Source organism: Myotis daubentonii, chromosome X (assembly GCF_963259705.1).
Source record: "Myotis daubentonii chromosome X, mMyoDau2.1, whole genome shotgun sequence".
In the NCBI taxonomy this organism is placed as follows: domain Eukaryota; kingdom Metazoa; phylum Chordata; class Mammalia; order Chiroptera; family Vespertilionidae; genus Myotis; species Myotis daubentonii.
The window spans coordinates 54085912-54113310 of record NC_081861.1 but is presented as its reverse complement, the minus strand read 5'-3'; the positions used below and the strand labels follow the sequence as shown (position 1 = coordinate 54113310).

The 27399-nt window shown below is 36.9% G+C and overlaps 1 protein-coding gene and 1 long non-coding RNA gene across 2 annotated transcripts; both read left to right on the top strand.

The window, feature by feature from the left end:
* The first annotated feature begins 701 nt into the window (after positions 1-701).
* Positions 702-19148, top strand: LOC132223987 (uncharacterized). The gene is made up of 3 exons (XR_009450572.1): positions 702-876; positions 18227-18338; positions 19054-19148. It is a non-coding gene; the product is annotated as an uncharacterized LOC132223987 (long non-coding RNA).
* Positions 19149-22082: 2934 nt separating this feature from the next.
* PWWP3B (PWWP domain containing 3B) lies at positions 22083-25952 on the top strand. The gene has a single exon (XM_059679361.1). The coding sequence runs from the start codon at positions 22287-22289 to the stop codon at positions 24360-24362; it is 2076 nt and encodes a 691-aa protein (XP_059535344.1). The 5' UTR covers positions 22083-22286; the 3' UTR covers positions 24363-25952.
* Positions 25953-27399: the final 1447 nt, after the last annotated feature.

Below are 27399 nucleotides of genomic sequence, written 5' to 3'. Positions count from 1 at the left end.
ACTATAAATTTGAGCATGGTATATTCTAGAAGCCTGAGAAAATTGCTGTCTTGGCAGGATGTAGTTCCCAATCTTCTCCCATAAGGAGCTGATAGTAACAGGGTGTAGTTCTGTTATTGGTCACAAGATGGCACCTGACAGATTTTCCAAGTTTTCTCTAGGCAACTATTTTATGAATTGAGCAAACAAATTAAGGGGGGAATTATATTTGAAGTGATTCATGAAACATATTTTATAGTAGCAGACTATGAAATGGCATGTAGAGTGTGACTACAGTTCTGTTTACAAATTTATACATGTCTAGAATAAAAATCCCCACACTAGGACTGATGGGAGAACTAAAAGAAAAATAAAAGCCTTAAAAATATATCTACATCAAATTGGGCCTACAGAATATACAAGGCAGTTATTATTTCCCTGCTTCCTATCCCCACCTCACACTTTTCCTGAGAGAAATGATTTCAGCATGAACCAATTAACCAAACATGTGACCAAACTGTGTCACAGAGAGCATATCAAATAATAAAAACAAAAAGGAAAATAAACATGACATCTACATCACAGATGAGATTTTTATCTCCTCCCTTTGTTTCAGAATGACATGCCTGCTGAAGTTTTCTTTTTTTGGTAAGGAAGTTTCTCCACACCATTTCCACTGAATTGTTTTGATTCCCTGCCTCTTTTTGGACAGCCTAGGTTAATATCAGAGATGCACCTTACCTGGTGAATCTGTATGTGAAGCTAGTTGAGCCCCAGAAAGGGAGTGCAACAACAGAAGCCTCGAGCAGGAAGAAGGCCCTGCTGGACAAGCAGCTGGAGTGAGAATCAAAACAACAGGATCACAGGGACAGACTCTCCACAATCCATGTGACATTGGTAAGGCTTTTTCCATTCCATGTTAAAACATTGTTAAGTTGAGACTATAGAGTACAATTTATTTTGATTCTGGCTTAGTAGCCAAAACATTAAAAAAAAAACTTGGATTCTAAAGTTAGGAAAGAATTAAATATGTTAAACTCCTATAAAGAAATAATATGAATGGGTATAATGATGTCTACTTATGAAAGACTTGTAGGCAACAGCCAACTGCCTGATTGAAGAAATCCTTGAAAAGTACCCTATTCAATAGGTAGCCATTGTGTCCAAATATCTGGCCACTAAGTTCATCCTCTTAATGAGGTCATTCTGGTGTTTTCTGAGTGGAGACACTAAGCCCAGTGTCTGTGGTTGCCTTGCGTAGCTAGGGCAGTTTTAAGAAGTTAAAAGATTACTTGAGAATAAATCTTGAGAGGCTCCAATGTATTAAAGTATCCAATAACATAAATGATGTCCCCCTGACATACTCACCAACATCTCCACTCTTCCAATCTCCTACACACTCATTTCTTATACTTAATAGCTATAATAAGGCCTGCATACTGGGGCATTGCGTAACTACTTCTCATTCCTTTAATTTTTAAATATTTTCCCCCAACCACAATGTTTTTTTGGTGCTCAGTATTTATTAACCTTATTGTATATAGTCTCTATTTTCATTGCTCATGTTTAACAGATGAAATTGCTTTACTAATTCTCTTCTCTCTTTACCTTTTCTTTAAGTGAGTATCCTCTAGTATCATCAATTCAAAATTATTTTAAAGCTTCCTTGCAAGTTTTAAGGAGAATATATATAAACACAAAAGGAGAAACTATTAGTAACCCTAAGACCTCTAACATCACTGGTTTTTTGTGGTTAACGAGGCAGTTAAACACAGAACAATGACCTAAAGAATTTTCTAGATGATTCAGTTTTCACTGATTGATTTCTAGTCTATATCCAGATGTACCAATAAGATCTTCAGTGGTTCATTTTGAATTTCTTTTCTTCTTCCCCCCTTCCCTCTTATATTCATATATGTTTTTACTATACATTTAGACTATTGCTGACCTTTTAAAATTTATTTTAATCTTGTAATATATTTCAATATCAGCATACCAGTTGTCTCTCCAGTCAGCTAGTAAAGTTAGAACTTGGTCCCAAATCCATGTTTGTATATCAATCTATTTGAGAAATTCTAACATATAACCTTGGCATAATGCTGTCTGAGAAACTATCAAGTTTAGACTCTGTGTCTTTAACAGTTTAAGAATCTTGAAATATGAATTCAAAAGAATATATGCACCCCTATGTTCATTGCAGCATTATTTACAACAGCTAAAGTTTGGAAGCAGCCCAAGTGTCCATCAGTAGATGAGTGGATAACAAAACAAAACAAAACTGTGGTACATTTACACCATGGAATACTACTCAGCTGGAAAAAGAAGGAAATCTTACCCTTTGCGACAGCATGGATGGACCTAGAGAGCATTATGCTATAAAATAAACCATTCATAAATTCATAGAAAGACAAGTATCATATGATTTCACTCATATATGGAATCTAATGAACTAACAAGCAAAGTAGAGACAGACTCATAGATAGAACAGGGTGATAGCTGTTGGTGGTAGGGATTAGGGGGCTGGGCTGGGTGAGCAAAAAAGAAAAAAGAGAGAAAAGTACATGGAGGGAGTAGGAAGATTAGAAAAGGTCAATGGGGAAAAGGGGTACATCTGTATAACTTTCAATAATAAAGATAAATTTTTAAAAAACTCATGGACATGGACAACAGTATGTAATTACCAGGGGTTGGAGTGGAAGAGGATATAGGGGATACATGCTGATGGATGGAGATTTGACTTGGGGTGGTGAACACACATTTAGTGTACAGGTGATGTGCTGTGGAATTGTGCACCTGAATTCTTTATAATTTTGTTAACCAGTGTTGCCCCAGTAAATTCAAGAAAAGGAAAAAGAAAAAAAGAGTGAAACAACTATAATATCACATCTTATCCTGGTATAGGGGCAATATGGTAATGAAGTAAAGTAATGGGGAAATTTAAATTAAAAGAGAAACAGTTTCTTATAACTCCTCACTAAAGAACTGATAAATACCTTTATTTAGAGTGGTGAGGGGAAGAATTTTGGTCCAGCCTGGATCTTTTCTATGGGTATCTCAGAATGGCTGTGGGAAGGAGGGGAAGGAGGACAAGAAGGAAGTCCCTTTTTCTTTAAATTCCCCAAAACAGTTCCCATAGAGGTCAATCTCTTTATTTGTTAATCCAGGGAAGAACACTACAGTTTAATCTCTCTAATTTAATACTCATGGTGCAGTAAAGCTTTGTTTGCTATGTACTGTGATGATGAAGTTGTAAGGTCCTCATCAGCCTTTCTTTTATTTTATTTACTTTAATGTTTCCCATTCCATCATTCTGAATCTTAATTTTTAGCAGCTTCATCCATTGGCACTGTGTAGGTTTTAGAATTACTAGAACACAAAATCTCCAAACATGGCAGGTTTATCTTCTTGTGACGTCTAGGTCACTGGTAGGTATTATTTTTCTTTTTCCCCTCTCTTTCATGCCCATTCACATTTGAACAGAGATTATATGTCCCTCCTGCCCTGGCAGTGATTCACTGTCTGACTTGCCTTTTTCCTATGGTGGATGCTCATCCTTAGTAAGTTTTATTCTGAGGTTCTTCCTCTTCAGGTAGGCTGATTTTCAGCCAGTGAACATTAATAAGGTTTCAAGTTTGTTTATAGCCAGTTTTAGTTACTTGTGCCTATGCCTTAGGGGTCATGGACTATTTTTTAATAACCCTAAGATATAAGATTCCTTGCTTTACAATTATCATGGCTCCCTCATGATAAAAGTATTCTAACTGGACCATTTCTACTCTTTCATATGGATGTTATACACTAAAAAATATATCATTAAAATGAATGGTTTATTCTATAACATTCTGTCTTTCATATGATATTTGGCTTCTGCTTTCTCACTGGGAACATATTCTTAACCTGAACTCTATCTCCAGATTACAGATTACTCCAAAGAATATTTTTCACACATCCGTTATGGTACCCCTGACCTGCTTTGGCAATCATTGATCCAAACCACAAGTCAACATTTCTATATGTAACCCTATTACTCTCATAGTAAAATACAATTTTTTATATAGGTAATATTCTGATTCTGGGTGCTTTTTCTAACAGGATAATTGAGGTAAAATTGACAGAGTTCAATTCACCCTTTTAAGTGTATAGTTTGATGTGTTTTGACAAACGTATATAGTCATGTAACAACAAATACAGGCATACCTCAGACATATTGCAGGTTCGTTTCCAGACTACCACAATAAAGCAAATATAAAGAATCACACTTTTTTTTTCCTACTGCATATAAAGTTATATTATACTACATTGTAGTCTATTAGGCATGCAATAGCATTATTTCTTTAAAAGACTATGTACATACCTTAGTTTAAAAATCTTTATTAGCCCTAACCAGTTTGGCTCAGTGGATAGAGCGTCAGCCTGTGGACTATAAGGTCCCAGGTTCGATTCCGGTCAAGGGCATGTACCTTGGTTGCAGGTACATCCCCAGTAGGAGGTGTGCAAGAGGCAGCTGATCAATGTTTCTCTTTCATCGATGCTTCTAACTCTCTATCCCTCTCCCTTCCTCTCTGTAAAATATCAATAAAATATATTAAATAAATAAATAGATAAAAATAAATCTTTATTATAAAAATTGCTGACCATTATCTGGCCTTTAGCTAGTCATAATATTTTCACTGGTGGAAAGTCTTGCCTAGATGTTGACAGCTGCTGACTGATTAGGGTGGTGATTATTACAGATTGGGGTGGCTATGGCAATTTCTTAAAATAAGACATACCTTCCTCACTAAGGTTAATCATTTCTAACTTATGATTAAAAGTGAGAGATGTGCAGCTCTTACTGTTGAAAACTTAGAGACCATTGTAGGATTATTAATTGGGCAAATTTCAATATTGTTGTGTCTCAAGGACTAAGGAATCTTGAAGAGATGGAGAGAGACAGGAGGATGGCAGGTCGGTGGAGCAGTCAGAATACATACATTTATCAACTAAGTTCCCTGTCTTAGATGTACGTGGTTTGTGGTGCCCCAAAACAAACACAATAGTAACATCAAAGATCACTGATCATAAATCAACATAAAAATATAATAAAAATGAAAAAGGTTGAAATATTGGAAGAATTACCAAAATGCGAGATAGACACAAAGTGAGCAAATGCTATTAGAAAAATGGTGCTAATTGACTTTCTAGCCACAATCCTTCAATGTTTAAAAAACATGATAAAAGAAGGTATGCCTCTACAGTCAAATTATAGAATATTTCCATAACTCCAGAATGTTCCCTCTGCTCCTTTGGAATGAATACTCTCTATATCCAGATTCTTGACCACCATTGATCTAAATTATGTCCCTTTAGTTTTTCATTTTCCAGAATGCCATAAATGGAACCATACAATATATAGACAATCTTCAGGTTACTTCAGACTCGACATACATTGTTTCACGGTTACATTGCCATCTCCCATTTATTTATATATATTTTAAAAAGTTCCATCATTTTGACATCTGTACATATGTGCTTTATGTTTTTTTATTATTTTTTTAACCACAAGTAAAGGTCAGGCATTGTTATCTTTCTTTTAATTTTTTTTTACTGCTTCACTACATTACTGCTGTGTATGTGCTCTATGTGAGTGACGTAGGTGCTTATGTAGGTGGGTTTCAACTTATGGCGAAAATCACGCCATAGGAATGGATCTCCGAAGTAACCCAAGGACCTACTATATAGACTTTTGCATCTGGCTTATTTTTCTAGCATGTTTCTGCTATTTACTCATGTTGTTGTATGTATACAAAGTTTATTCCTTATTATAGCTTAGAGGTATTCTATTATTCTACAATTTGTGTATCAACTCACCAAGAGATTTATAGTTTTGATGATTATGATTAAAGTTTTTACAAACATTCCAGAACAGGTCTTTTTCTATATATAAGTTTTTATTTCTCTTGGGTAAGTATGTAGGAGTAGGATCTTACGGTTACATATGGTAATTGTATGCCTAACTATGTTAGAAACAGCCAAACTGTTTCCTAAAGCAGCTGTGATATTTTGTATTTCCATCAGCAATATGTAAGTTCCAATAGTTCTGCATCATTGTCAACTGCTGATACTGTCAGGGTTTTTTCTCTTTTTAACATTTTCTATTCTTATAAACATGTTAGTGGTGTCTCATTGTGGTTTTACTTGCATATCCTCAATTACTAATACCATTGGAACTTTTAAAAAAGTATTCATTTGATAGAGAACCAAGATGGCAGCATAGATAAACACCTGTACTTGCTGCCTCCCACAACCACATCAAAATTACGACTAAAAGACAGAACAACTATCATCCAGAGCCACGGGAAAGCTGGCTGAGTGGAAATACTACAACTAGAGAGGTAAAGAAGAAAGTGCATTGAGACTGGCAGGAGGTGTGGAGGCACAAAACAGGCTGGCACCTAGGTATGCTGCTTTTTTAAATGCGAGGGAGATACAACCTCCTGCTTGCTCTGAGCTCTAGTGCTGGGCAAGACTCTGGGGGACCCAGACGCATATGGGGAGAAACTGGACTGTCTGGCATTGGGGCAGGAATGTGGGGGTGGCTTTGTGGGGGTGGCTTTCTTCCAGATGGAAGTGCTTTCAGTGGTCATTGTTCCTGTGCTGGGACCTCCCCAGTGCAAGGCTGACTGGCAGCCATTGCTGTTTGCTCTGCCCTGGAGATTTCCTGAGGCCTTGCCTCACCCAATTTAAAACCCCACCCAAGCTGTGCACAGCAGCTTTTGTGTATGAATGGCCTGTCCTTTCTCAGCCTAAAACCTGTCAAACAAGCTGAAGCTGGGTCAGGGAGCCCCAAAGCTATCAAAAGAAGGCCCAAGGCCAGCACCAGCAGCAGCCTGCCTTGCTTCACAGCTGGGCCTCGCTTGGGAATTTCCAAACCTGATACAAAGAGGAGGAATCTTCAGATCTCTCTGTAGCTCCTGCTGGGTGGCCCCAGGCAGTGGTTGACTTTGCACCTCCTTGGAGATACAAGAACCAGTGTACCCAGTGTTCAGTGTGATGCCATACCAGAGTACAACTCTTCACATCCATAAGTGACACACTCAAGGGACAAACTCAGTGAGCACCAAAGCCCCACTGAAGCAAGTCCTGCCCCATAAGGGTGTCTCCTGCACAGGCAGCTTTTCCATTGTAGACACAGCTAGTCCTCACAGCCAATTGGCCTGGAGGTCAATTCCTCCCAGTGATACCAACAGCAATCAAGGCTCAATGACAGCAAGACTGTGCACACAGCCCACAAAGGGGTGCACCAAGAGCGTCCACCTCAGTTTATTGGGGAGGCTGAGCCACAGAGCCCTATAGGACACCTACTACACAAGGACACTCTTTCAACTCAAGGAGACTTAGCAGCTACCCAGTACATAGAAACAAACACAGGGAAGCATCCAAAATGCAGAGACAAAGAAAGATGTCACAAATGAATTAAATGGAAGAAAGCAAACTACTGGATATAGAGTTCAAAACTTCAGTTATAAAGTTACTCAAGAATCTTCTAGAAACCTCCAAGGAACTTAGTGAGACCTCAAGGATCTTAGTGAGAATGCAAAAAAATAAAAAATGGAAAAGGGCCAATCAGAAATTAAGCATACACTGACTGAAATAAAGAATAATATACAGAGATTCAACAGTAGACAAGAGGATCCCAAGAATCAAGTCAAAGATTTGAAATACGAGGAAGTAAAAAACACCCAACCAGACTTGCAAAAAGAAAAAAGAATCCAAAAATATGAAGATAGTATAAGGAGCCTCTGGGATAACTTCAAGCATACCAACATCTGAATTATGGGGGTGCCAGAAGAAGAGAGAGAGCAAGATATTGAAAACCTATTTGAAGAAATAATGGCAGAAAACTTTCCCTAGCTGGTGAAAGAAATAGACTTACAAGTCCAGAGAACCCCAAACAAGAGGAATCCAAAGAGGACCACACCAAGATACATCATAATTAAAATGCCAAGGGCAAAAGACAAAGAGAAAATCTTAAAAGCAACAAGAGAAAAGCAGTTAGTTACCTACAAGAGAGTACCCATATGACTGTCAGCTGATTTCTCAACAGAAACTATGCAGGCCAGAAGGGAGTAACAAGAAATATTCAAAATGATGAATAGCATGAACCTACAACCAATATTACTGTACCCAGCAAAGCTATCATTTAGAATTGAAGGTCAGATAAAGAGCTTCACAGACAAGAAAAAGCTAAAGGAGTTCATCATCACCAAACCAGTATTATATGAAATGCTGAATGGTATTCTCTAAGAAGAGGAAGAAGAAGGAAAAGTTAAAAATAGAAAAAGTATGAACAACAAAGTGACAACAAATACATATCTATTAACAATTGAACCTAAAAATCAAATGAATAAAAAATCTGATGAACAGAATAAACTGGTGAATGTAATAGAATCAGGGGCATGGAAATGGAGCAAATTGACAATTCTTGGGGGGGAAATGTAGGAGGGGTGCGAGAAGAGATTGGTCAAAGATCTTATACCTATGGACTCGAACAGTGGGGCAGTGAGGGCCTGGGTTGGGGTGGGAACTGGGTGGAGGGGAGCTATTGGGGGGGGGGGGAGAAGAACGTCTGTAATAATCTGAACAATAAAGATTTTTAAAGAAGGATTCATTTGATATTTATACACAGTTTTCCCCTGCTATCCAAAAGTATAGTGTTGCTGTGAAAACTTTCATAAGCCAAACTGGCATAAAACAAAGAATTACTGTTAATTTGTATTTAAAAATTTCTAGCATTCCCAGACTCAAAAAGTAACCTACCAAAAATCATACCAAATAGCACATATTACCTAAAATAACAGTAACATATAGTAAATCAGGAATGATAGGATAAATCCACAGCCTGTATAAAGTAGAATAATGTGTACAATGTAGTTTCACTTATTAAAAAGACTGACTTCTTAAGTATAAGATAACCAAACACCACAGTTTGCCCACCCATCAATCCACTCAAGCAATAGACTAACCACTTTATCCATTACTGGATGCCAACTGAAAGAAACCACTTTGCTGCTAGCAGAACAATTAGTAATTTCTACAGCTTTCAAGATTCTTTCTCTCTGCATGTAAATAGTATTAATGGTGGAAATAGGCAAGTTCAAAGCACGCAGTCTTTATTTCATTCCCCATGATTGAAACCCTTAGTTACATCTAGTTTTATGGTAAACATAACACATTTACGAGCTCTCCTAGGCTTTCCTGATACCTTAGTACACATCTTCCTAATGGATGCACAAAGTAAAACTAGATTAAGCACAGATGCTAACAGACAAAATTCAAAATTCTAAGGAATTGAGGTTGAAATGTTAAGTGTAGTTCCCAGGGAAGGAACTGGGCAGTGCCACCCTCACTGCTTGGGGGGTGGGGGGAGCGGGTATGCTACTGTTATAACTGCTCACTGCAAAATCAAGGCTGACTGGCTATTTTCACCTTTTCTTCATAAAAGTGAAAATCCTCTTAGGATTTATTTTCTTTAGCAAAAACAGATACTAATGTAGGTCTTTCATAAAATCAAAGTGGCATAATGTAAACTTTTGAAAAGTGGGGGATACTTGTATCTTTGTTCATGATGGTCTATTTAAATTTCTTGTTCATTTTTATTGGGTTGTTAATATTATCATTATATTGTAAGAGTTCTTTATATATTCTGGAGAAAAAACGCTTTATCAAATATGTGTTTTGCAAATATATTCTCCCACTTTGGATTCTCATTTATTTTTGAAGAGCAGAATTTTTAAGTCCAATTTTTCAAGTCCATTTTTCATGGCCCATGCTTTTTGTGTCTCAATAAATCTTTGCTTAAAACAAATGAAGGTTTCAAAGGTTTTCTATTTTTTCTTCTAGAAGTTTTATGATTTTTGTTTTTACATTTAGGTCAGTAATTCATTTTGAGTTCATTTTTATATGATCTTAGCTAAGGCATCAAGATGAATATTTTTGCATATGCTGTCCAATTTTTCTAGCAGCATTTGTTGAAATTTTCAGCATTCTTTGTTGAAATTTCTCCATTTAATTACCATTGCCAAAAATCTATTGGAACAGAGTGTGGAATCTCAGAGGGAAGGCAGGGGAAGGTGGGTGAGTGGGAAGTAATCAACCAAAACCTTGTATGCATATTTGCATAATCCATGGACACAGGCAGTGAGAGCCTGGGGCGGGGAAGGGATTGAAGGGGGAAAAGGGGGACATACGTATACTTTCAACAATAAATATTTTTTAAAAAATCTATTGAGTAAATCTGAGGAGCGCCTTCTGCTGCAGCCCCTTCTTTTGCAGACCCCTCTTCTACAGACCCCTTGCCAGGGACCTAAGCACTTGCATAGACACTCTCATTTCCCCCACTAGCCCCTATCCCCCTGCCTGCTCTTTGTCAGCTCCACCAAGGTCTGTATCCTGTAAAGACAGTGTATTAATGGCATAAGATAGACATATGAATACAATACAAACAGACTAGCAAATATTAATGGTGGAAACAGGCAAGTTCAAAGCTTGGTGGGCTCAAGCCCAAGCTGTTGCAGGTACTATCTTAGTGGTGGGCATAAACCTGGGACTCCAGAGTTGTGGCCTGTGCTGGCAGCTTGGTGACTACCACTAATGAGTACAGTGACCTCAGAACGCCATGAGTACTGGCCAGATTGGTTGTGTTTTCCTGGGGATTGTGTGTGTGTGTGGGGGGGGGGAGCTAAAGTTTGCTCTGGTGCCCTACCTTTGCTTGGGGAATGCGAGCCTGGGAATCTCCGCGTTCCGATGCAAGGACCCAATGGGTAAGGGACCCTCACTGGATGCCATGTTATTAGTCTCCCTGACCCGCCAGTGCCTACACAGGCCTTTTCCTAGTGGACCATGGGTTCTCAGATCAGTGGAGGGCAAGGGTAGGCCTGGTATGTAGGATGGACCTGGATCCTCTTTCAGAGGGTAGAGAGACCAGGCCTTCTTGAGCCCAACACAGAGTTCAAAGCTTTGCCCACAGTAAGCACTTAATAAAAGTTAGTTGAAGGGGTTTTGGCATCTTCCAGTGACAAGGCAATGGAGCTGCCAGAATTCTCACGTGACTGAGACTGGGGCTGTGCCAGTAAGAGAGTGAGCTGGAGGATGGGAGCCTGGAGCTCCAGATGGACCAGGGATCTTGAGATCGGGGTGGCACAGACAAATATCAGAAAAGGATTTTATAGGATTGTTACATTCTTTAAAGAAAATAGTGAATATTTGCTAGTCTGTTTGTATTTTATTTTTATGCCTATCTTGTGCCAATAATACACTGTCTTTATTACTGCCATTTTGAAATAGGTAATATGAGTCTTCCAACTTTGTATTTCCTTCTCAAAATTGATCTGGTTATTCTAGTTCCTTTGCTTTTCCATAAACATTTTAGATATATATTCTCAATTTATAGTAAAGCTTGCTGAGATTTTGATTGAGATTTTAATGATTATGTAGATATGTTTGAGCAGAAGTTACATCCTAAAAATAGTTAATCTTTCAATCAATGAACATGGTGTATTTCTCCATTTATTTAAGTCTTCCTTAGTTTCTCTCATCAGGGTTTTGAAGTCTTCAGTATAGAAATCATGCACATATTAGTTACATTTGTTCTGCCTTAGTATTTCCTGTTTTAGGTAGTATTTTAAACCAGAGACCCGATGCATGAAATTCGCGCTTGGTGGGGGGGGTTCCTCAGCCCAACCTGCATCCTCTCCATGCCGGGACCCCCTGGGGGATGTCCAACTCCTGGCAGTCAGGCATCCATCTCCCAATCCAGGACCACTGGCTCCAAACCACTTACCTGCCTGCCTGCCTTATCACCCCTAACCACTCTGCCTGCCAGCCTGGTCACCCCTAACTGCCCTCCCCTGCCAGCCTGGTTGCCCCTAACCACCTCTGCTTTGGCCCCCGCCACTGTGGCTTTGTCCAGAAGAATATCCAAAAGATGTCCAGTCTAATGGGCACATTACCCTTTTATTAGTATATATGGCTCTTTTTTAAACTTCAACAGTCAAATTTTATTGTATAGAAATGAATTTTCTTATATTGACCTTGTATCTGGTGATAATATTAGGTCTAATTGTTTGTTTTTGTAAACTCATCAGGATTTTCTACATAGATCATCATGTTTTCTACAAATAAAGACAATTTTATTTCTTCTTTTTCCAATCTGTATGATTTTATTTTTCAGGCATTACTGAATTGGCTAGGATGTCTAATATAATTTTGAATAGAAGTGGTAAGAGCAGAAATCCTTGACGTGTTCCTGATTTTAGGGGAAAAGCATTCTATGTTTTACCATTAAGTATGATGTTAACTTTAGGATTTTTGTAGATGCTCATGATCAGATTGAGAAGATCCATTTAATTCTTAGTTTGCTGTTTTTTTATCATAATGTCTCTGGAATTATGTCAAATGCTTTTTATACATTAATTAAGATGATTTTTTTTTTACTTTTAGTCTGTTGATGTTTATATTGATTTATTTGCAAATGCATAACCACTCCTACATCCCCACGATAAACTCCTTTTTGTCATGATGTATTATTCTTTTTTTATAACAATGGATTTTATTCTATATCATTTTCTGTATCATTTCTGCATCTATATCATTGGATCTGTATTTGTTTATGAGAGACGTTGATCTGTAGTTTACTTGTGTGTGTTTTTTCTAGTTTTTGTATCAGGATAATGCTGGTATCATAAAATATACTGGAGACTGTGTCTTCCTTTTCTCACTTCATTGCTATCTGGCTTACATAATGTACATTGCTTTGCTTAGAGTGGAACCTACAGTGCCATAGAATTTTTCTCAATGATTTTTCTCAACCCTAAATTTTCAGAAATCCCTTCAAACCTGTGTCTCTAGAGGGGTGTCTGTGCTCTTGCCTACTTCACAGCATTAGACTCCTGTTATTACTAGGCACATGACTCGTGATGATGCAGGGAGCACTCTCTATTATCCAGTTCAGCCTTAAAATTAGGAAAGTCATATACAACTGGACTTTGAAGGTTACACATTTTTCTTAGCATTCTTTCCTCCTAGCATGCCAGCTAAACTCTGGTTTGTATATGGGGTTGGTCTTTGGTTAGAGATAATAGGCTTGCTCTTTCCTGTTCAGTAGCTGATTACTGCTTTTTATTCTTGTAGGATCTTGGGCCCAGTTTCCTGCTCCTCTCCAGAAACAGTGTTTTATATGTTTTTTTTGTTTTTTTTTAAACCTGAGTCCAAAAGGAGCAAGTTTTCTGTTTCTCCCCTAGAATAGTTTGGATAGTGTATGGGGCTAAATTTCTGACAGCCAGTAACACTTGATTGTTTCCTGCATACCTGAACCACTGAAATGGGCTCTTTTTGTACTCCTGCTTTGTCCCCAGTCATGTTTGTGTGCTTCTGGTAAAGGACTGTGAAAAAGAACTTGGCAGTGAGTGTATTAGTGCCGGGGATGCCAGATAATCCAAACTACTGACACCTTAGCCCATTAAGAATTTAAGAATTCATTAAAATTTCAGTTGATTTCTTTTCACCTGCTGTCAGCCACCTCTGTCTCCATACTTGCCAAAAGTGAAATAGTACATATGTCCCACTCTAAGGGGTGGTCACTCTTTGGGATTCTGTTTATCACAGTTCTCTGATAGGCTCAAGAAATGGTATGTTTTTGCTGATTATCTATATTTTTATCATTGTTAAATTATGGGTGACATGCTTTTTATATCCTAAATGGAAATGAAACTAGTGCATACTAATAATGTATATATGGATATTATTTTTGTTTTCTTTGTTACTAAATATACTTTAGGAAGAAGCAAATGGTTTTTAAAACATGCTTGTTGAGAATTTATTTTTATATAATGATTTTTAAACTTTTCCATTAAATTTTTATTTTTCAAATTATTCTTTAATATCATATTTTATCATACATAAAATGACTTTTTCTGTATGCACTTCTTTGTATTTTATACATGTATAGATTCATATGATCTCTACGGCAGTCAGAATACAGAAGCGTTCCATCACCTCCAGGACTTCCTGTGCTATCCTTATATAGTTACACCCTGCCCTTACCTGTAACCCTTGACAGACACCATGATCATGTCAACATCACTATACTTTTCTTTTCATCATACAGTATTGTGATAAACACACCCTAGGTTTCTAATCATTAAAATTTCGCTAAAATAATGGGATGCCACTCACTAGCATAATTCATGTTATATAAGACTAATTTATGTGATATTAGATGCAGAACCAAGTAAGAATTTTCTACATTCCAGTGACTCCTAATACATAGCTATTACAAATTAATTCACTAATTCATCAGCACTCATTTATAGAGCATTTTTTTATTAAAATGAAGAAGTTGCAGGGTACCTTAATGATTAAGAACATGGACTCTAGAGTCAAATACCTGTAAAAGTTCATTAGCCTCTGTAATACCTCATCTATAAAATGGGAATATTCATAATACCCACTTAAAAAGATTTTATGAGTATCAAAGGAGATTATGTATACAGAGCACTTGGCACAATGCCTTCCACATAATACAGAGCACTTTTGGCTTCTGTTGTTGTCATTATTATTCATAATATTACTGTTATGCAGAATGAATCAGTTATGGGGGCTCTCCTCCATAAAATTACCACATGGTATTAAATGAGATAATATGTCAAGTACTTGGAATAGTGCCTGGCACATAAAAAACTTTTATATTTATTAGATATTATTATAACTATAATTATTACCTGTCTTCATTATAATAATAGTAGTGTATTAGCACTTATTCTTAGTTATTCTCCTCCTCCTTCTCAAAACAGTAAAATACAAAGTATTATATAAGGAATTAATGTTTTCCTTTGCATTTTGTTTTGGAAATAGTGAGGGTAGTGTAACATTTCCTGATTTATGTGCAACATAAAAAAAATAAATAAAGTAAATAGAAGACTGTATTCTTAATATAATGACCATACTTTGTGTGCATTTATTTTTTTTCAAACATGCCAAATGAAAAGACAGAATGAGAAATATTACATTATAAAATATATAATTGAATATGTCTCTTTATTTAACTAAAGCCATATTTTCTACTGGCTTAATAATTCTCTTGAATGCATGTAGTAATAACCTGAAAGCTTTGAAAATATTAATAAGAATTATATTTTTGTTTATGATTGTATGATGAACTCTTTTGTTCTGCTAGAAGAGAGACTGGAAAACACAGTGACTCAAGTAAGATAGAAGTTTACTTTTTCACTAAGTTAAAGTTATTGAAATGAGGTAGTACCATTATTCAAGGGTTAAGGTACTTCCATACCTTCCTTTTAAAAAAATCCTCATCCAAGGATACTTTTTTTGTTGATTTTAGAGAGAGAGGAAAAACATTGATGTGAGAGGAGAACACCAATTGGTTGGCTCCTGTATGTGCCCCATGTGGAGATTGAACCCACAACCTAAGTATATGCCGTGATTGGGAATCGAAGCTTCAACCTCTTGGTGTACTGGATAATGCTCCAACCAACTGAGTCACTTGGTCAGGGTGTAAATTATATTCTTTATCTAAGACACTTAGTCCATAATGGCTGTCTGAATTATATCATGGTCAAGTTCTAGGGGAAAAGCAAAGGAAAGAGGGAAAGTGGAAAAAGCTACAAGGTGGCTGTCCAACCCCTTCTTAGATACCTTCTCTAAATCTTCACACCTATTTTTCTTACAATCTCTGGTAAGAAATTCCATTACATGGCCATAGCTTACAGTAGGGGAGTCTTGGAAAAATAACATTTTAAGAGTTTACATAGTCAACCTGAGTGCAGCTGTGGTTCTTGTAATGAAGAAGAATGCAAAGAGTAGATTTAGGGTCAGCAACTAAAATTTTCTACTCTCCTAGTCATTATAAATATGTACATGGTGATGAAAAGCATTAATCATGTAACAGAAGTCTATAAAAGATGGAAAGGGGAAAGTTCCTGTAGAGAGAATGCTATGTGTTCACAAAACCCTGCTTCATTCTCCTCTTGAGTCACAGGAAAACTACCTTCCCCAGCCTCTATGGCAGTTTTAGCTAGTTGACTGTGACCAGCAGTAAAATTTTCCATTCCTGGCCCCTAAATGGTTTCACAGGATTCTCCAACACCCCTCTTTATAAGATTGCTAGCCAGGTACAAAGAATGCAATGGAGCACTTCCAGGACAAAGAAGATGGTAGAGCTGTAGAATTGAAGAAGTTTGAGTCTCTTAATGACTGTTTGGAACAGAGAACCTTTGCCTTCTCTGACCACTTGATGAAGTACATTGAACTTTGACATCAGCAAAACAATCTTTTATGGTTGAACCTCTGAGATTTATCGGTTATTTATTGCATAAAACATTGCATATAATTACTAGAGCCCTTACTAATACACCAGCCTAGAAATAATCTTCTTTATTTATTGGTATTTATTATTCCAATATTAATGCTTATATAAAAACTAAAGGCCCAGTGCATAAAATTCATGCACGGGGGAGGGATGTGTGTCCCTTAGCCCAGCCTGTACCCTCTCAATCTGGGACCCTCAGGTCTAAACGGGCAGTCGGACATCCCTCTCACAATCCGGGACTGCTGGCTCCCAACCGCTTGCCTGCCTGCCTACCTGATTGCCCCTAACTGCTTCTGCCTGCCAGGCTGATCACCCCCTAACCACTCTCCTGCCAGCCTGATCGAAGCCTAACTGTTCCCCTGCCGGCCCGATTGCCCCCAACTGCCCTACCCTGCTGGCCTGGTCACCCCTAACTACCCTCCCTTGCAGGCCTGGTCCCTCACAACTGCCCTCCCCTGCTGGCCTGATGGCTCACAACTTCCCTCCCCTGCAGGCCTGGGTTCCCCCCAACTGCCCTCCCCTGCAGGCCTGGTTCCTCACAACTGCCCTCCCCTGCTGGCCTGATGGCCCACAACTGCCCTCCCCTGCAGGCCTGGGTTCCCCCCAACTGCCCTCCCCTGCAGGCCTGGTTCCTCACAACTGCCCTCCCCTGCTGGCCTGATGGCCCACAACTGCCCTCCCCTGCTGGCCATCTTGTGGTGGCCATCTTGTGTCCACATGGGGGTGGCCATCTTTGATCACATGGGACGGCCATCTTGTGTGTTGGAATGATGGTCAATTTGCATATTACTCTTTATTCTATAGGATAGATTTTTTACTCTATATATGTATATATGTAATATATACATATATTATATATATTATATAATACACAGGTACTTCATCCCCAAATATTTTCATTACCAAAATTAGCACTAATGGTATTTAAAATTGGCTTTCTAAGTTAAATCAGAAATCTAAGCTTAAATTTAACATGGTAGAATTTTAATGAACAAAATTTGCAAAATTTATTTTAGACATACATATAAACAAAGGTGTGTAAATTTTTAAAAATTAATTTCCTACATTGAATTGCCTGAGTGGAAAATGACAACAAAACATAAGAAGAAGGAATTACTAATTTTTAAAAATATATATTTTATTGATTTTTTACAAAGAGGAAGGGAGAGGGATAGAGACTCAGAAACATCGATGAGAGAGAAACATTGATCAGTTGCCTCCTGCACACCCCGTACTGGGGATGTGCCTGCAACCAAGGTACATGCTCTTGGCCAGAATCGAACCTGGGACCCTTCAGTCCGCAGGCCAACACTCTATCCACTGAGCCAAACCCGTTGGGGTGGAATTACTAATTATTGATGAGGGTATGTGAAATGTGTACTTTATTGCCAAACCAGTAATTTTCAGCCTTTAGTTGGAAACATCCAAGTTTGTGAAGAAATCTGTGAAACTTTCCTGAAGCATTTAAGAGAAGAAATGAATAAAAGGAGAGACTATCATGTACTGGGAACATAAAAAAAAATATTACAAATGAGTAGTTCTTCATAAAATAATGTGCATTTTTAGTGCAATCCCAATCAGCAGTCTTAGTGAGCTATTTTAATGAAGCATGTGCAACTGGGTTTTAAATTTACCTGCAGAGGTAAAATGCCAGAGAAGGCAAGGAAAAATATGGAAGGAATATTTTAAACTAGTTTTTTTTTTATTTTTTAATAAAGGAATTTGCTACCACTTTTTACCAGGAAGCTACACATTCTAAGGATCTGAATGGAAATTCAACAGACACTTGTTGCCATTTCACTTTTAACTTCCTTAAGGAACATTTTCTACCCTTTAACACTTCAGCAGTTTAACTTGGCTGTTGTCCCTCCTCTAATTCAGGGAGAGGCCTTCTGTCTTCCCCATCACAGGGAGGAGGCGGAGCATTCTCTCAGAAGCATTCTTGGTGGAGGGACTGCATTTCAGGAGGCTGCAGCTGACAAAAAGCTTCAAGGTAATGACTGTCTTAAATCTAGTTCTTTTTCAGGGACTTCTCATGGCCCAAGAGTAAAGATGAGAAAAATAGGAATGGTGGTCTTAAAGTGGTGAGAACAGTGTGTGGTTTTGAAAGAATTTCTGGCATTTTGAAGGAATTAATCCTTTAGCATTTCTGTATTTCCCAATGCATTAAAAATCTACAGTGGGAGAAGAAGTGATCAGATTACAGCCTCTATATTAAGATTTCAGTGCAGTATAGCCATTCATGCTAATTTATTGACTTGGCATTCCATGTTTATGTTGCTGGAATTTTGTTACTACTTGAATTTTTAAGCATTTTTACTTTACACAGAAAATGATGGATAAAATATGTGACAGCATGGGAGAGAATACACTTATGAATTGATAGAAAGGCTATATGTCACCTGTATATGAACATGGAAAGGGGAACAGATATGTAGTTGACTGGAGACACTTGTACATACATATGCGTATATATGTGTGATTAGAAAAAAACCTGGGAGAAAATAAACTCCCATGTTAGTCAGCATTTCTCAGTGGTCAGGTTAGCCCATTGCAGCATCTTTAGAGTATATTTCCCCATGATTATTTTTTATAACCATGAAAGAAAAGTGAAGCTGAAACAACATATCCATTTTGTTTAAAACACATAAGCATTCATAGACATATGCAGCTGTGCAAACATCCTCCTTTTGTTTTTTTGCCAATAGTGGACATTTTCCTGGACCTGATCAAGTGTGTAGCCTAATTTCTGTGTTGGCTACAGCCCTGCATGTGTCCTCGCAACTCATTCTTTCAAATCACAGGTATGGCTTTGGTCAGCAAGAACCATTTTTCTATATATTTTAAGAGTGAGATAGAGAAAGAACTTTGTTTATTTCTATAAGCAGTTTTTAAAACATTGTATGGAATGATATAACCATACAGTAGAATATTATATATCTGGAGAATAGAAATTTGTAGTGATTTGAAATGTCTGATAAGTAGTATAAAGTGAAAAAATGAAATTATAACATAACATTTATTATATGATCTCACTTAAAAATAAATATGTATGTTAGTAAAACATAGGTATGTTACTACAGTATATGCAACCAAATCTGGGAGCACATATCTGCCACACTATTAATAAGATCATTTGTGTAGCTGGAGAAACAGAGCTAGCTTTATTACTATTTAAAATAGTATTAATATATACTTATTTATTTACTTGGTTTACATCATTAGGTAAAACACTGAGATAAAATGTTGCAAATGTGGGAAAAATATAAAGTTATTCATAAAAATCATGTGGGAAATATTTACATAGGATGATGTTCAAAATATGTTCTTAATTGAGATCTGATGTTGGTTTGAAAATATTGATTTCTATATGCAAATAATTCTGATATTATAGAAAATATTCACAGTGATTATTTGTAGAGTTGTACTTTATTGTGTATATATCTCTCTGCACTTTTCAATTTTTAATAAGCTTCTGGATATTTTTTATAGTCACAAACATTGTAATTGAAGACATTATGACCCTGTTATAATCTGACAAAGCAAAAGCCTTGAACTTAGAATAGAAAATTCTAGAAGCCTGGGGAGGCTTCTGACTGGCTAAATGTAGTTCATTTTCTTCTCATAAAAAGGATCTGATCATGATTGAAGCCCTGCCTATGCCTCCCATGGAGGCTGCAGTTCTGATTCTGGTCACAAGATGGGGCTTCCCAGGTTTACTACATTTTCTTCAGGCAACCATTTTTATGAAAGTGGGAAACAAAGCAATGAAACATATTTTTGTATTAGTGAACTATGAGACAGCATGTAGAGTATTATTAAAATTCCAATGAAAAAAATTATTTTTCAAAGAAGGAAAAATCCACATATTGATTGATGTGCAGATTCAAGCAAAATCTATAGTCTTGTTCATAATAGACACAAGGCAATTTGTTACTTCCCTTCTCTCTTATCCCCAGCTCACAGTTTTCTAGTCATAAAGATCATCTCACATGAACCAAATAAACTGTGTCACAAAGATAATTTAAAAATAAAAAGAAGGAAAATAAATATGGCATCTATATCACAGATGAGATTTTATCTCATTCCTGTGTTTCAGAATGGCATGCCTTCTAAAGTTTGGGCAGGAAAGTTTCAATATGTTTTTTCCATTTGTTTGGTTTGAATTTCTATCTCCTTCTGTATAGCCTTTCTTCTTTTCAAGTGAGAATCAAGACAACTGGGCCACAAGACCAGATCCTCTATGACACATGTGACACTGGCTAAGGCTCTTCCAATTCACAAAATATTTCACATTAAAAACTTGTTGAGAACTTGAGTTAGAATTTATTTTGCTTCCTTCTCTGCAGCATAATATTTTAACACTCACATGAAGATGTTTTTATTGACTTTTTTCAGAGAGATAGAGAGAGAGAAATATCGAGAGAGAGAGAAATTTCTTACAGTATCAAACCTGCAACCTAGGTATGTACCCTGACTTGGAATTAGACCCATAATCTTTTAGTGTACAGTTCAATACTCCAACCAACTGAGCCACCCAGCCAGGGCTGCAGCCATAGAATTTTTAATTAGAAGCTATATTTCATACTAAAACCATGTTAGATTGAAAATTTGAAGTATAATTTATTTTGTTCCCTTATAATTTATTTTGTTCTATAGCCATAATATTGTGTAATTAAAAATCATCACTTCTATCCCAGTTGGTGTGGCTAAGTGATTATATGTTGACCTATGAACCAGGAGGTCACCGTTCTATTCCAGGTCAGAGCACTTGGTTGGTGGGTTGTGGGTTCGATCTCCAGTAGGGGCCATACAGAAGGCAGCCTATCAATGATTCTCTCTTCATTGGCATTTCTATCTCTCTATCCTTCTCTGAAATCAATAAAAATATATATTTTTAAAAATAAAAATAAAAGTTATCAATTCTAGTTTGTGAGAAGAATCTCATGTTGAACCACTATGAAGAAATTGTGCAAGAGGATATTCAGATTTCTACCTGAGTTTTACCCACCTTACTCTCAATAAATTTTTGCTAACTATCCTACCCAATTAGTAAACATAGCAACCATTCTGAATCTCTGCCTTTTAAGCTCATGCTTTTAATAAGGTCATGTGTTATTGTCTGGGCCAAGGAGATGCATACTTTGCTTGCTTTGGGTAAATAGGAAAGTATTTATACCTTAAAAATTATAAAACCATGTCTTTATCCAGAACAATGATTCTAAAGTTCTTGGACAAGTTGGAATAGAATCACTTGAGAGCTTAGAAATACAAAATGTTGGATCCTATTTAGAGTCTTCTGGATAAAACTATCAGGATAAGGCCTAGAAATACAGTTTTATGAAGACCTCTAGATGATTCTGATGCATGCAAAGTTTGGAGTCCTACTGCCTTAGATATAATAGTAGAGACATAAATGTCCCAAAGGAGTTAATAACATAGAGTCCCTGACTTACCACTACAACCTTTCCCACCTCTGCCAGCAAGTACACTGATTCAGTCCTTAATAATCAAGTGCAAAATTGTAAGGACAAGTTCTTGAATTTGAGGTATTATAAACCACTTCTTCAATTTTACCCTCACTTTACATTATGCTGCATTTTCCCCTCCATATTATGCCCCACTGAGAATTATTCTTTCTTTTATCTGTATTTGTAATCACTCACCTTCCACTTTGGCAAAATAACCTTGTTTGCTGATAATTTTCTTCTTTTCCTTTTCCCTATTGCAGTATCTCTCATATTGTCCCATTTAAGCAACGGGCTCAAGCATCCTTGGGAAATTCTGCTGGAAGAGAACAGACCAAAAAAGCTATAAACATTTGGTAATTCTAAGACAAAGGAGATTTTGGTGAGAGTGTTGTTTTGGGTAGGAACTGTCTTAATATTGACAAGAATAGTCATTCACCTCAGTCTCTGATAATTAACAAATCTAAGTCGTAATGGATGCTGAGTACGTCTTATGCAATTGGAAAGACCAGTTATGGCCAGCAAAAGTTTTGTCCAGATGTGAGACTTCATCAAACAGTAAGAGAAAAAAGACATTTTCCCTAGAAGTTCAAATACTCTCAGTAAATGAAAAAATTAAAGTGGAAAGCAAGGAAACAAAGATCCTAACTAAATCTCAAATTGAAGCCATTGCCTCCTCACTAGCAGCACAGTCAGAGGGCAGTTATCCACCTAGAGAGGAAACAGCTTATGCAAGGTCACTAAAAATGGCACTGGGTATTCTGAATAAGAGAACAAATTTGAATCAATCAAGCAGTTCAGATGAAGAAGAGACCACTACACTGTCTCAAAATGTACCACAAAAACTTTCTAATTCACCCCCTCGTAAAAAGTATCGGAAGCCTAAAGGAAACTTATCGAAGTGTCTTGAAGAAAGTGAAATTCCAACATTTCTGTTAGTATCTTCAGAGAGTGATGATTCCTTGTGTGATGATAAATCACAAGTGCATGCAACCATTGATACTATTCCAAGTGAGATGGAAACAAAATCATCACAAAACTCCAGCTGGTGCCAAATTTTCCCTCCACTTTCAGAAGAGGATGAAAAGGAGAGCAAGAAAAAGATTGACATCCCAACAATTACGCCTTTGGATTCTACAATCAAAGAGGAAGGTGCTTATGTTAAAGAAGAGAAGTTCACTCCAACTTCACCACCAGATATCTTCATTGTGCCAAAAAGTTTGAAAGAGGAGCCAGAAGATCTCTGCCCAAAGACACTGGCCATTTCCTCTGAATGCTCTGCCTTCTTAGAGAATATTGAGGATCCTGGAGAGGGTCCCTCGAATTCATGCTTAGATACAAGCCAGAATCAACCTTTAGAATCAGAGACAGGTGCTCTGGCATCCCCCAGTTATTGTTCATGGGAATGTCAGGTTTCATTTAGTGCCTCTAACCGTGTCATGGATTGTTCACTCCGTGAGAATAATGAAAGAAGTGCCCAGAATCCGGATTTTGAGGAGCATGGAGAAGAACTCCAAGCTTCTGATAAGTCAGTGCCTCTAAATCCTGTTGATACTTCTGCACTAGATGACGATGAGGAAGACGAAGTACTTCCACCAGTTGTTTTTCATTATGAGCCACGTTCATTTGAAGCAGGAATGATAGTCTGGTTTAAATATAAAAAATATCCATTTTGGCCAGCCATAGTGAAAAGCATCAGGAGAAAAGAGAAAAAAGCAAGTGTGATTTTTGTTGAGGCAAACATGAATCGTGAAAAGAGAGGCATTAGAGTGCTTTTGAGAAGATTAAAAAAATTTGATTGTAAAGAGAAACAAGCACTAGTGGATAAAGCCAGGGAGGATTACAGTGAAAGTATTGACTGGTGCATCTCACTGATTTGTGACTACAGAGTTAGACTAGGTTGTGGTTCTTTTACAGGCTCTTTCCTTGAGTATTATGCTGCTGACATTAGTTATCCAATCAGGAAAGTAATCAGACAAGATACCTTCAGGAACTTATTTCCAAAGCTGCATAATGAAGATTCTATGGAACCAATGGCCATGACTTCCCAGACCAAAAGAATGTCCTTCAAAAAAATTCTCCCTGACCGAATGAAGTCGGCTCGGGACAGAGCCAACAGGAATCTAGTGGACTTCATTGTGAATGCAAAAGGAGCAGAAAACCATCTTCTGTCCATTTTAAATGGCACAAAAGCATCCAAGTGGCTGAAATCATTTTTGAAAGCAAAGAGGTTCACTCCCTGTATTGAAACATACTTCGAAGATGAAGATCAGTTGGATGAAGTAGTGCAATATTTACAAGAAATCTACAAAAAAATAGACGAAAGAATGCTAGCTCGGATAAGAGATGATAAAATTAAATTTATCCTAGAAGTTCTTCTGCCAGAAGCAATCATCTGTTCAATTTCTGCTGTTGATGGATTAGATTACAAGGAAGCTGAAGCAAAGTATCTAAAAGGACCATCTCTAGGATACAGGGAAAGAGAGTTATTTGATTCAAAAATCCTATTTGAAAAGAGACGGAAGCCATCAACAAAACAAGCTCACTAAATCACCTGCATGTCCAAATCATAACAGGGAGCTTTCATAGATATTAGTTTAAAAAATCCCCCTAACATATTTTCCAGAAACGGGAGGCTTTAGGTAATATGTTCAGGTTTTGTTGTGCGTGGTTTTTTGGCATCTCTATGATCTGTCAATATTACTACATCAACATTTTCTTTCTTACACTTCTTTAAAGTCAATTTTATTATATTTCAGCAGTTCTACTATCTCACACATTTTTAGAATTCATAATTCCTAAATAATTTTTAAGAGAAAGTACTATTTTGTTTTTTGACATCTTTGTGTCTATGCTGTATAGTTAAATACAGGGTACACTATCATTTGCATATGAAATTTGCACTAGTATTAGATAGTAAGTGAGATGATTAGAAAAAAAGTCTAAGGAACATTGATTATATTATATATTTTTGCTTAGTTTTTATAAAATATTGGGTTTCTCCTAAGATAGTTGAATTATTTTTTCTGCCATGCCTATTTATTTTTGGAAAAAAATATCTGAGACATAGAACCAAAGATAGAGATGCTTTGCTATATATTATTACTAACTGTAATTGCTTTTGCAAGAAAATCTGGAATTCAAAAATAAAGTAAATGGATTACCTGCATGCAGTCTATATGTGTGAGAATAACATCTCAGCATGCAGAAAATAAGTTTGGCAGCCTGGAACAGGATTGTTCATTCTACACTTCCCTGAAATTCCATTTGTGGAGTGTCTATTATTCAGTAAGTCAGTGGTTTTTTAAACAGACAGGCTTTTGGCTGTCATCATAACTAACAGTATCTGTATCTAAATATGGCCATCTGACCACATGTGGACGACAACTAGAGTCATTGTATTCATAGCCTGGCTACTCTAGAGCATGAGTCCAGGCTGACTACTTAAGAACCCATCTAGTTTGTTATGAACTGTAGAAAATGCAAACATTTTGTTCTGACTATAGTATCTCTAAATATATAGTCATTTGTTTCAAACCAAACACTCTGTATATTAGTAAAATAGTTCCAGTTGATTCCAACAATATAAATACCAACTGGGAAGTCATTCCAGGCTAAAACAAAGAGTAGATGGACCAGAATCTGTGAGTTTGGAAATGAGTCATAGAAAAGGCCTCCATTTGGCCAAATTTGACAATTATCCAAATATATTTAAAAGTACACAGCTGACAGTTGAAGTCTGAAACCAATGAAAAGCTTATTCTAACTTGAAATAAGACTTTAGTGAAAATAAATGTTATAAGGGCTACTTTATTTTAGAAACTTGACATAAAAATAAACACTAAAGGCTTAACATGAACTTGTCTGCATTTTTATTCTTAGAGTGAGACAACTGTTACTCTTAGGCTTTTGTTATATGTTTTCATGGCCACATATTTATGTAAAATTTTCAAAAGTTTGATGTTTCATTTGTAATAAAACCATTAAATCTTTCATTTTGAATGTTCACTTAATCATACTTCAGATCATGTAGTTACATAACTGGTGTTTCTCTGTTTGGAATTTTGCTTGTTGTAGTTGTCTTCATTTTAATGCTTGTTATACATTATCTTATCATTCTAAATAAATATTCACTTTCATGTTTGATTTTGTATTATTTTAAAATAAAGCCTTCCAAACTGCATAAGCTTTAGATTCCATAGAACCTTCTCTTGGTCTGCCTGATAAAGACCGAGACTGTTTTAACATAACTGTATCAATCCACATAACTTCCTTATGATCTTGAGGAGTATTTGACAACAGACCATCACCACACTATATGTGGGACTCATACACTGGGAAAACACACTATATGTACTCTATAGTATTCCCTTTGATTCCAATATATTGCCCACCTTTTGTTTTCTCAGTGGAGCCATTTCTATCTTTTGTTTCTGATATTATCTTTACTACCTCATTTGTGTATTCACTCATTCATACATTTGATAGGAGAGCAATCAATGGTTTAAAGCTCTGCTCTGCTCTACGTATTTAAGGTGACCCAAATGATAAGGCCAGATTTAAAGTGATCCAGGTGACGATCTAATTTACAAAAGCACTAGGATGCACTACTTTATCATAATAGTGAGTAATAGTTATTAATCTCACTGCCTGTATTTGAAAACCAGAGTGCCAGGCTTCCCCACATTTGTGAGTTATTGGGTTTGGGGTAAAAGGTAAGTTGCCTGATTCCTCATGGTATGTCATTTATATTGTGGCATATATTGAAGTGAGGGAGATGTATCTCAGACATGCATCTATTTTCCTCTTTGCATGAGCTGGTGTTTGGGGTGTGGGAGTGGATGAGTTTGGCATCCCACTCAGTATGGATTCTGAGATCCCTTTCAGCCTGAGTGGTTGAGGCCAGCTCTAAGAATGCTTTAATCTGAATCTTTAACCTACATTTGTATGTCTGATGAGCATGTCAACCTAATTCATTGGATTAAAGAGACCCCCATCTCTTCCAATCATAAGGCAGATTGTCTAATATCAGGCCCATATTATAATTGAAAGGTTGGCAGAGAAGCATGAAAACTATTCACAACATTCACAGGTCTCTATATCAATATATGTGTCCTAATAAGGAAAGAGTACAACTCTGAGACCTATAATAGTGATGGGTGTGAAAATCTTGGATATATACAATCCCAACTCCTCAGCCAGCCAAAAACAGCCCCTAACCCTTGCTATTAGAAAACAGCTTTCTTCTTCATGGAGACAAGGCAATAACCTCATCTAAGGCAGCTACCTCAAAGGACATTGTTGTCTTAACGTCCAGCACATATTTTTCATTGATCCCAATTCATGACAAGGGTAAGGTATCACCACACCAAAAGCAAAATGCAGTCTGTTTAGGTGGAATATCTTAACCTAGTTAAAATATACCAGCATGTTTTGGAATGGATTTTGAGGATGTCAAATTAGCAACGGATTATAAGTGGATATAGGGGAAAATTTACATGGGAGCACACATTTGTGACTGCTAGGTGGCATCTTTAAGTTTGGGCAACAGCCTACAGTCAATAAGATGGAGATACTGGAACTTCT

Excerpts from the sequence above, each read along its gene's own strand:
- PWWP3B (XM_059679361.1), top strand. The coding sequence starts at position 22,287 with ATGGATGCTGAGTACGTCTTATGCAATTGGAAAGACCAGTTATGGCCA.